The sequence below is a fragment of the Melopsittacus undulatus genome, chromosome 4 (assembly GCF_012275295.1).
Source record: "Melopsittacus undulatus isolate bMelUnd1 chromosome 4, bMelUnd1.mat.Z, whole genome shotgun sequence".
Taxonomy (NCBI): Eukaryota; Metazoa; Chordata; class Aves; order Psittaciformes; family Psittaculidae; genus Melopsittacus; species Melopsittacus undulatus.
Window position 1 is genome coordinate 41209689 of NC_047530.1, and position 11755 is coordinate 41221443.

General features: G+C 36.1%; 1 protein-coding gene across 1 annotated transcript in view; it reads left to right on the forward strand.

The window, feature by feature from the left end:
• Positions 1-11045, forward strand: part of PRKD1 (protein kinase D1) — a 131879-nt gene extending 120834 nt beyond the window's left edge. The window contains exons 17-18 of the mRNA XM_005149292.3: positions 7836-7921; positions 10071-11045. Coding sequence (XP_005149349.2) covers positions 7836-7921; positions 10071-10289 — 305 coding nt within the window. The 3' untranslated portion in view covers positions 10290-11045. The remainder of the gene's footprint in view (positions 1-7835; positions 7922-10070) is intronic.
• The last annotated feature ends 710 nt before the right edge of the window (positions 11046-11755 follow it).

Sequence of the window (11755 nt, forward strand, 5' to 3'; positions counted from 1 at the left end):
TTAAAAAAATAATTGAAAAAAGCAGCTATAAATCTGCACAGTTACACACTAAAGTCCTCCTGAACCTTCACACACTTCTGATATGTAAGCTGACAGAATCTGTTGGCAGCAGTGCTCTATCTGGCACTAGAGATACGCAAATAGCAGTCAACACAGAAGAGGCTGCAAGAAATCATCTCCCACAGGTTTCTACTGTGGTAGACAGAAGATCAATTTCTACATTCAAAGGTGAAGATGCAGTAGAGCACCTACAGGAAGCTCACCTACTGGGGTGTTATCTCCTCTTACAGAATTGCAGCCTTAATTAAGAGTTAATGGATATGTTGTTAATGGATATGTCTGCAAACATGCAGAAGGGGGGAAAGAACACATTTTAACAGATTACTAAATTAAAATTGGTTTATATACTGTGGTTTTATTATGTGTTTTAAATTGCTAGCTATTGAGCCACTCTGTTGTGCTAAATGAAAGCCTGAAAAAATCTGAACATATCTATTATGTCCCAATATTATTTGATAATGCTAATTTTTAGAGCTCAAAATTGCACTCAAACTCCAAATTACATAGGGGAAATAAAGAAATGTTTTTCTCATGTCAGCAATTCTGGTCCACGCTCCTGTGCAGGCCACAAGAGGACACTGGGGACCTGCTCTCTCCATCCACTTTCCATTATCTGTGACCACATAGCATGGTTGAAATACAGATCTGTCCCTGATGTCTTAACACATCTAATCTGAATTACAATTCTGAACAGTGCCATGATAACTGATTCTACAAATGGCTGAAGCATTTGTGGGGAAACAGATTATCTTAAAGGTTTTATGAAGTTGCTTACTAAACATTGTGAATAAAAACAATTTGAAAGGCTACATCTGTTTGAATGTAAACTATGGTAAAATGAAGCTCATTTCAAGATAAATACACTGGGGCTTATGAACACCTGTGCACAAAGTGTTCTGAATCTGCAAAATTCAATCAGAGAATTAGTTTCAATCCCAAAAGGTTACTTTTGTGCACTTGAAAATCTTGCTTTAGCTTGTCCTAGGCTCTTCCAGCTTCCCAAAGAGATTAAGCTAATGAATTGGGTATTAGCCTGCCATATCTTTTCTGTTGTTCTTTTTGCCATTTATTCTTGATCACTGAACATTTTTCAACAGAAGTTTTAACATACATGACCAGGATTACTTTAAAAAAAAAAAATATATATATATATATATAAATAGATGTAGAGTAGATTTCTTTTAAAGGTATGGTAGATTTCTTGTTTAACTATTTCATGGAATTTGCATCATAACAATAATTCTCCTCAGAAGACGGTAATTATCATCAGCTAGTTCTTCCACTCAAACTTGTTAGGGAGTTGTATCACAGTGTGGAATGTTGTGCCGCTGTGGAATCTGACAAAGTCTGTGTTAATAAACATTGATCAGCTGATTTCTTTCAAGCTGCCATGATTGAAATTGCTTTTTGTCATGAAGGATCTACACAGATATTTTCTTGCAAAAATATATTAGTCTTTGTTTTAAAATTAAAACAAGGTAATTTAAGTGATTTTTACTTACAAGAAAGAAAAAGTGTTGAAGATCCAGCAGGTAGTCCAGTTTAATTGACTTTTAAAAACTTGTGCAAATACTTGACAGAACATTAACACATTACAACCACAGTCTTCAAGAAGCCTTCAACCAAAGTTTTGCTGCATTGCCATAGCACTGAAAAATTGAAATCAAAATTGATTAGACAAGTATTGTTGCAGAAAAAAATAAATGCAAAATACATATTATGTTTAGTTCAGGTAAGAAAGGTCTTTTTAAAGTGTTATGCTATGTGAATTTGAAATATGACAGACATTTGTCAAAAGGCTGCCATAAATAAAACTAATGTAGATATTCTCATCGCAATTACTTACTGCTTTCTTCTCATGCAGTGCTGGATCTAAGCACTCTTTAACAATACACTCTACAAATTGTACATTATGAATTGTACATTACAGCTAGATTTTGAAAGCATACCTTCATCCAGAGACTATATTACATGCCTCAATTCAGTGAACTTGGAAGATCTAGGCTACCATCTAAAAGAATTAACTCTGATCTATGCATGCCAATAAAAATGCTCAGGTTCTCTGACCTGATAGAATGCAATATGTATGACTGTTAGCTCTTTTTTTACTGCTAAAATATGTCAGTACTGGTTGCTATGAATGTTTATAATATGGTAATCCTAGAAACTCTGTTGTGGAATACTGAGAAGTGGTAAAAGGAATCATATGACAATTTGAGGTAAAAAAAAAAGGAAAAAATGTTTATTCGAACCTATTGAAATGTTTATTAAAACCTATTGCTGCCTATAGCAACATCCTGCTTGATTCATAAAGCAACTGATGGCAGATAAGACAATAGATGTGTGTGGGGAGGGTGTTTACTTCACAACTGTACCAGTGTTAGGATCACAAATGTATGCAGCTGGCATGCCTGCACTACCCGCTTCTCAAACCACAGGAACTCATTTGCGTGAATTTCTGTGTATGTGTAGGTGTAAATGTTTCAAAAGTTACAGAATTTTTATCTTGTTCTGCAATTTTCTATTCAGATTAAGGTACACAATTGTCACCAAAGTGTAGCCAGTGTCTGTGTAGCAATGACTTTATTAAAGGGCATATAATTTATCGTAGAATGGCTAATGAAAGCAGTGCTGGAATTTTTGTATGCCTATTGCAAAAACCAACACTGAGGAAAGCAGAACAGCATACAAACCTTTCCTTCCTTGCTTATGACTTACCCTGTCTCAAAGAACCAAATTTAATGTAAAACTTCTCTCAAGTGTAGTTATTTTAGTGCTCTTTTCAGACCACAACTCATGTAGAAACAATTAAGAATAGCTAGTTAGGTTTTGCCATGTTTTTTTTCTATTTTTATTGTAATCAGAGAAGAACTAAAAGCTCAGATGCTTTACTTTCTAGCAAAATCACATATTTCTTTGCATTTAATGGATAGTATACAAATAAGGCGAATGATGTTATCACCACTTTGGCTTTAGTGCTCAGTTAATGCTTTTTCTGATGTTACCAAACAACAGCACGTTAATTTTTGAGTGGGAATGCAGAGGCTACCACAACTTCAAAAGGGAAGGGGAAAAAAAAGAGGTAGGTCACACCTAAACATTGTTTCTGGAAAAGCAACGACAGTGCTAAAGTAGTCTAACTATTCCCATTTTGTGTTCCTTCATCAGTTACTGGTCTTAAGGTAAAACTAAATTGGCTTTTAAAATTTTTAATTTTTTTTAATGATTTTTAAAAACACATAACCTGTAACAGTTTAAACTGCACAAATACATAAATAATACACTTAAAGTATAGGAGGTTCAGAGCGAAAAGATATGGAAGAAATTGTATTTTGGAGGAAAATTGCGTCACGAATATAATAGTGTGGTCTGTGCTGGTTTATTTTCTGGAGAATTCTGTGGCATTTTCTAGCAATTTTAAAAATAAAAATTTACAATCACAAGACAGGAAAGAAGGCACAATCCATTTGAGGATAACATTTTTCAGTATCTAATGTCTTTCATTCGCTATCAACAGTTCTGTCTTCTCTGCCACTCAGGAATGTGGTCTAGTCGTCAACAGTGACTCTTTTCACTCCATAATGTGTCTGTCTGATGTCATAACATCTGGATTAATCTCATCAACTCTTTCTCCTGAGAAATTCTAGATTTTTTGAGTAATGCTTTGTCTGTCCTCTTCCTCCATTAAAACTTCACCTATAAAAACTAAGGCCTTTCAAATTTTGTAGCTTTCAGAAATGTTTTTTTTTCCCAACTGGATATCCATTCAGAATGTTTCTGCAAGCATTGTTTCCCAAAGCTTAGCCCTCATGCACAAAATCCTTTCTCTGACTTCATCAAATCCAATTGCTTTACATGGTAAGGTTTGTCAGAGATCTCACAGATTCCTCTGTAGGGAATCCTGATTTCCACCCCCACTAAGTGGCTGCATTTTCCCACCTTTTTCCAGTACCTTCCATTTTTTGTGTTTGTATGTCTAAATGGAACTGTGAAATGTTACTCTAGAGAGAGCATTTCTGTGGTAAACTTAGGGTTTTGTCACAGCTATTCAACATCCTGTCACCCAGTCTGCTGTTTCTGTTCCATCTTCAATGATTGTCAAACCAGCTTATTTCTAAATTCACTGAATTGCTGTATGACAATTCAGACTTCAGAGTGGAATTTTGCTAGATATTCATACAAATGAATCTGCTTGCAGAATTCTTTCCTATTTTATAGTTTTAAATTTCACATCTGTCAAACATGGAGGCTATTTTCAACAGTGGTACTATTTGTTTCCAACTTTGACCTTGCAGTCCACGAAGTTTGCATCATCTCAAAAGATTTGTTTTGGCTTATCTACATGTTATATATAAAGACAGTACTCTCTGCAGGATTTTATCTGCCTATGAGTGTATTTTATCTAGTGTGTCTTCACTAGAAGGTGAATTAGTTAGTGGATGTCCTACAATGTGCTATGTCGAACTTTGGATTATTCATGCTGTGTTTTGTTCTGTTGTGGAATTTTCATAAGTCATTGTATTCATAATTATATTTTCATCAGCTACCAACACAGCTATTACTAGTAGCCTGATGAGCTATGTGATGTGCACACTGTTGATTAGGTGCTTCACACTACTTCATACTGTTAAATAATTTGGCAACAATGCAATTTCTTACATGCATTAAATTTGATCATGGTATGCCTGTTACACTGCTTTTGAGTCAGAAATAAATACCCTGGCTGCCTTCAAGCCAGTATTTATTGAGACTTTTTTCAGCATAATGTGAATAGCAACTCATTTCTCACGTTAACGAGAAAGTCACATGAATGAGCATTAAATACAAGAAGGTCAAATGCATATTATTCCTCAAAGATGCTCTACCTCAGTAAATGTTTAACTAGCTGTTTAAACTAAGGTCTTGGCTATACTTACATGTTTGCTAGGATAGATTACTGTTAGAAAATCTCTCTCTTATGGATGTGCAGTTTATAATGGTCAAGCTTTTTTTTTTTTGATAGTAGAGCAGAATCCATGTCCCTAAAAATAATAATCTCTGCCAGTTGAAGATTCAGTTTTTGCAAAAATAATTTGTCAACAAAACTATACTTACCAGCAGTAAGGAAGGGGTTTATGTGTATCAAATCTTATACCGGTAATCAATAGACCTATACTCAGAAGAACCCAGGATCTAGGAAGTCCAAAGTTTTGTATTAATGGCAGCAGCTTAATTTTTTTGTAAGCGATAGATGTAAAAGTAGCTAATATTATGGGTGTACTTTAAAAATTATGGACTGAGTTAATCTTTTGTTAATTTGGGACTGTTTTTCTTGATATTCTTGAGGTGATTTCTTTTTTATAACATGAAAAGTTAAAGTCTGTGTAGTAGGACTAAATGAATGGTAGGTTCAGAATAGTTTTTTCAGATATTTCAGAAACTTTTTTGTTAATGTGTGTCACATCCTAAGTGAATTAAAGCAGTCATCCCTATGAAAACTGTAATTGCCATGTGTTAATTTAATACGCAGTGTGAAAATTGTAACTGTGTCTTTACTACAGTTCATTATTTGCCATACAAATAAACTGCTGTGAGCAGTTTAGAAACACAAACCTCAACTCTGAAGGTTCTTCTCTATAAAATGCAACTAAACAAAATCAAGGGGGCATCCAGCTTCTTAAAGCTGGATTTGAATCTTCCCCCTGGATATCCTGCTGAACGATAACCTAAATGACCAGTAGTCATGTTACTGGAGTAGTTGACAAGTTTATCGCCTCTTACAAAGTCTGCAGCTCGTGGAACTTGATAAGCCCTCAGCTGACTGCTGCTATCCTTAAGTCATGGAAAGTAAATAGGAGCCCATAAAAGTGTTAGAAAAAGCAGTACCATAATCCTCTCAGAGCTTTCATTCAGGTTGCTTTCTTGGTGATAACCTGTTGGATTTCTGTAGATGATGTGCAGACCATAGGTGATCTTTCTTAACATTCTGTATTTATTGAATTATTGATTTTACAGAAAAATATTTTCATACTTTATAAAGCTCCTAAAATGTCTGACAAGGATTACGTTAAAATTTGGCTTAAAAAATAATCAAGTCTGTAATGAAAATTCATAAAATTTACTGTAAAATACAGTGTAGTTGCTACCCTTTTTTCAAACCTGCTTTATCTTCCTAGACAGAAAAGTTTAATGTCCTAACAGTAGATGTCACAATTTGGTGCCCTGGGTCACACTTGAGTTGTATGTCAAAACTAAGTGTTAGTACCTTCCCAGTTTTATTCTCTCTCCAGTGTTTTTAACCAGTACAACTTCAAGTGTAATCAGCAAAATATTAATTATATGGGGTTTTTTTATTCAGAAATTGAGTCAACATGTATCTTATGTGTACTGTACATATGTACTGTGCATCTTATATGAGCTGTGGCCAGACCAAACTATGTTAGGTAGTGGCTGTCAGGATATTCTCAGGACAACATGGGGTTTTTGTAAGCTGAAACAGAGAATAACCAGGATCTTTCCTCATTTCCTTTAAATAGTCCCACAGAACCCATCAATGTCTGAACCTCTACAATTAAGCACCACTTAAATTCAGAATTTTCTTATTAACAGACTATTCCAGATCCCTAAAGAAATACTTTAATCCTTCAGTTCCAGCACTCAGTCTGTCTGTATTGTACTCTCTAGCTTCTTCTTTCCTTTATGCAGCATTGTCCTTTTGTTGCTTTGCCAGTATGTATTCTTTGCATCTTGACTTCTGATACTCAGAACTCTTACGCTTAAGAAATTACTTTACTTGAATTCCACGATTTCCCGGTAAAAAATACCAAATGCTTTTTGCTGTTGAAACTTGATCTCTTTCTTCACCTACATAAAGGTATAAACCAGTATACTTTGCACAAGTCAAGACATACTGTAATGAAATGGGAAAGCTGCAGTAATACTATAATTCCCAGTGGCCAGTCAATTATTCTAAAACAATAAGGTTCCCCCAGGTCACATGGCAAAAATTTAACACCACCTAGAATAGAATTTAACCTTTCATGATGCACTTTTCTCTTTCTTATTTAAAAAAAAAAAAAAAAGAAAAGAAAAAAATAAGGTTTTAGTGGATGCTGTCAAAGCTTAGCAGCATCCCAGAGATTTTTCCAAATGGGTCACTTGGTACAGTTCCATGCACTGGTACCACTGAGCACATACCTGTAACCCCAGAGAATCATTGACTCCTTCAAAAATATAGAAAGTAAGAAATTTGTAAAGAAGCCCGCTTGCTTTTATCAAACACCCTACTGCTGACTGTCAGGTAGAAGCAATCCTCTGTTCAAAAGCTTAGTGTTGCAAGACTTAGTGACTTCAAAACCTGATTGCTTGCCTAGGAGGGTGCTGCTGTCGGTCACCTTAAAGTGATACTGAGAGTCTCAGAGAAATATATGCAGATGTGTTTACTGTGGTACCTGAAGAATACTGTAGTCCTCACTTACATGAGACCTTTTTCATTTGAACAGGAACTTAGAGAATTATCCTCAGTCTTTGCTGTGTGTCTCCGAATGAACACACAGGGGTAGGCTATGCTAGCTAGCAGGTAACTGTTTGGTAAAACACTTATAATCCCATTAGGAAGGGTTGCATGGGTACCTTCAAGGACATCAACTCTGACTGCAGTTTGTAAAAGACTGGAATAAGAAGGGATAACTGTCCTCCTTTTACATCTGCCATGTCTCTATCTCTCTGGTGTGCATGTCCTAGTTTAAAAAAAATACATATTTAAACTGACATTTTTCAATATTATTTGTTTTCAGCTATTGATCTCATAAATAATTTGTTGCAAGTGAAAATGAGAAAGCGCTACAGTGTGGACAAAACATTAAGCCACCCGTGGTTACAGGTATTGCTACAAATCCATGTTTTTTGTTATGCATTTAGTTTCTAAGTATGTAAAAAAATTCATCTTTAAGCACAATAGAATCTAAGCAAATCTACAGACCCAAAGATGTTTTCAGATCCTGAGGACCTTATCTTCCTTCACCAGTTTACCTACAGATTCTCATTAATTTCTGAAGTGTTAGATTTCAATACTAAACTCTCTTGTGTTTTCAGGATACACCACAAAAATATTTTTATCTCGTTTGTCCACTGAGAACATGATGTATAAAAAAAAAACCCTTATAGTCATTTGATGTACACTATCTCATTGCCTGGAGTCCACCCCAATTCACTTTTTGTTAAAACTAATCAATGGGCTTTCACTTCACAGTCATCAGAAGAAACAGTGAAGTTGTATGCTTCCTAGGAATATTCATTAGCCATCTCCAGTTGATATTTCCCATTAAAAACTGAAATGTTAGGAATTTTTGAGATGCTAGCAGCCACTGTCTTCTGCTTCTCATACGTTAATTTTTTGGTTCTGACAGCAGCCAAATCACTGCAAGTTAAAGACCTAAGCTAGAACCAGCGTAGTGAGCAGCCAGGACCTGTTCTACTGCCCCCAGGCAGAGATCAGGGTAGGCTACCTGGGGAGTGCCCCAGGCCTGGGCACTTTGGACCCCTCCCTGGGGATGGGGACAGGCTGAGGCCAGGCTGGGACATCAGTCCATGGGATCTCCCAAAGGATTCACATCTGGGAAAGTAGTGGCAAAGGCATAGCACAGGTGAGATGCATAATCCACAGTCCCAAAGGAATCTTTATCCAAACTGAAAACTGAGTCCTGCTCCAGTACCTTATGACCTGCTGGTATAGAGGAAAAGGGCTGCAGTCTCCCACCCTGCAACTTGCCTCCTCCAGGGACATTCCTTATGGGCTTGCTTTTTAACTCCTAGATTTCTTGTCACTCTCCAGTCTTTTTCCTGCTCTTCTCCCTGAAAATGATTGCAGAATGTATTTGTCTAAGACTTCAGAGACCTGAGAGGTGATCTGGGCTAAGATCTGCAGCAAGTGTGCTGGCTGTCTCACATGATGGGACAGAGTCCTTCGCCTTTGTACATCCACTTTTATCACCATGCAGTAGTGAGTGGTGGTAAGCTAAGGTGGGGCAGTACTGCATCAGCTCTAGCACCATGGATGAGTCCTTTTTCCCCAAGAGACCAATAGTGTCGGCTAAGGAAAGATAACAGTGGTGCGAGTAGAGGTGAATTCTGAGAGGATGTCTGTGCTTGAAATAGGCCAAAGCATGTGAGATACTGAGAACGAAGGCTTTAATGCATTTACAGTGTGGGGGTTTTCTGCTGCTTTGACTAGGTGACCAGGGTTATGTCTTAGGTTAAAACAAGGTGAAGGAGAAAAAAAGAAAACTGGGTACAGTATTGTGAGCTGAGGCTAGTCTGCATGGGACTTTATTGCTACAGCTTCATTTACACTTTGGGTGGGAATAAGAAATTAAATATTAAACTTGAGATATACTTTAGACAGATGACAGGCTGCAGAGCATGAAGCTCAAACAGTGTGAGAACCAAACCAGTTTCCAGCTTTACTGTTGACTATCACAGATTTCCAAAGTACCTTGATGTTTAGATTAATAAGTCTCTTTGAGCATGGCAGCAGTTGCCTGAATTGGGAAAAGCAGATTTTTTCTAGCTCAAGCTAAGCTCACATTCTGATAGAGATCAACTGTCTTCACTGTCTGATAAAGATCACTAGGATGTACATGCATGATACAGATATTCTTCCTCATTCACCTTGTGACTAGTGTCAGGAATTGTATTACAACCATGTGTCACTTAGATGTTATGGAAATCTGTAGACTATCCATACATTTTGCAAATTTTGTTACTACCAGTAACATCTCCATATATACTATATATATATTTAAGACAGTGGTTAATAAAATTAAGTTATCGAACAGTCCTCTAGATTGAGAAAACATCTCTATAGGGAGATTTCATATTTATTAATTATAAGATTTTTTTTTCATTCTGGAGTAATAGGAATGCGTGACCTTTAGATTGCAGAGTAAATAGCACTTTGCATAATCTTGATAGTAGCAGGGAACATAATTTATTTCAGGAAATTTAAAACTATTGCTGTTACTTTGTTTCAGGACTATCAAACCTGGTTAGATTTAAGGGAACTTGAATGTAAAATGGGGGAACGTTACATCACCCATGAAAGTGATGACTTCCGATGGGAACAGTATTCAGGAGAACATGGTTTGCACTATCCAGCACACCTTATCAGTCCACGTGCTAACCATAATGAAAACACCAAGCTAGAAGAAACAGAAATGAAAGCCCTCAGTGAGCGTGTCAGCATCCTTTAAGTTGTATCCCCTCTAATCTGTCAAAACACTGTGGAATTAATAAATACATACGGTCAGGTTTAACGTTTGCCTTGCAGAACTGCCATTATTTTCTGTCAGATGGGAACAAAGCTGTTATGCTGTTACACTGTTGATGTATCTGAGTTGCCAAGACAAATCAACAGAAACATTTTTGTGTGACCAACTGTGTTGTATTTACAAAAGTTCCCAGAAACACTAAACTTGTTATTGTGAATGATTCATGTTGTATTTAATGTATTAAAACCTGTCTCCACGGTGCCTTTGCAAGCTAGTGTTTTTCTTACTTGAGACTCATTTTGGTAAGAGAGAACTTTCCCATGAGAATCTGGGTTTTTTTTGTGCATCGTTAGTATTGTAAGCAAACTCTTGAAGAGTAGATTATAACTGCTGTTCTGTGAACAATTTCTACTTTGGATAAAAGCTTTATTTAGTGTTGAAAATAATAGAAGAAGCAAAAAATAATTAATTGCATAGCACTGTACAGTTTCAAATCAGATAAATTGTGTGTGTATGTTTGTGTGTTTATGTATGTAGATACACACACACACACATGCACACAGTATAACTTGCTTTTAAACCTAAATGCCTTAGTAATGTAAACTGCAGCATGTTGGTTGTATTTCTCCTTTTCTTAAAATATTCTTCTCTAATATGAATATTCTCTAAAATGTACATTCAGAAGCTAAATAACTTGTTGACTTTGTGTATGTTTTCAATAAAAATCTTATTAAAATGGGTTCATTTGGTTATTCTTTCTGTTTAAAATATCCCTGGAATGACATCAGAAGTAGGTGGGGTAATTTAGTTCAGCATTAAGAAGCCTATGTAGAGGTAGGTAGGAAAATGCTGCCAGCTAACCTGCATACCTATAAAACATATTTGTAAGAACCTACATGGACTGATTTTATATCACAGGTTCAATCAGTTTTGAAACATATTGGGGTAGTGGGGGAGTTGAGGACACATTAATGGGGATTTAGTTTTTAGAGAAGTGTGCTGCTTCTGCTTTTCCACTGACTTCCATTGAATTGACAGGGTAATATGGATCTCTCCTAAAAAAATTAAAGATACTAATTTTCATTTCTAATTATTTAGTATTACTTAATATTAGTTTAACTCTGAGAGGGGTTCAGGCTGCACTGTAAAACATGTTCCAGAGTAACTCAGTGACAAGCTGAAAATTATGCCACAGGCTGTCTGAAAAAAAATCCCAGTTGATACATAGGTATTGAAGACTGAGGTTAAGAAAGAAAAGATACACAGGATGAAAGGCAGAAGTATGCAATGATAAGAGCTAATAACCACTTATGGTAAACCTCCACTGATCAAATCTTGGCTTTATGTTACAATTGTCAGCTTTTGAGTATGTAAATCCATTCTTTCATTGAAGAGCTTTGTCCAGAAGAAATCTATGCCAGATACATAACATTACCAAAGCCATCAGA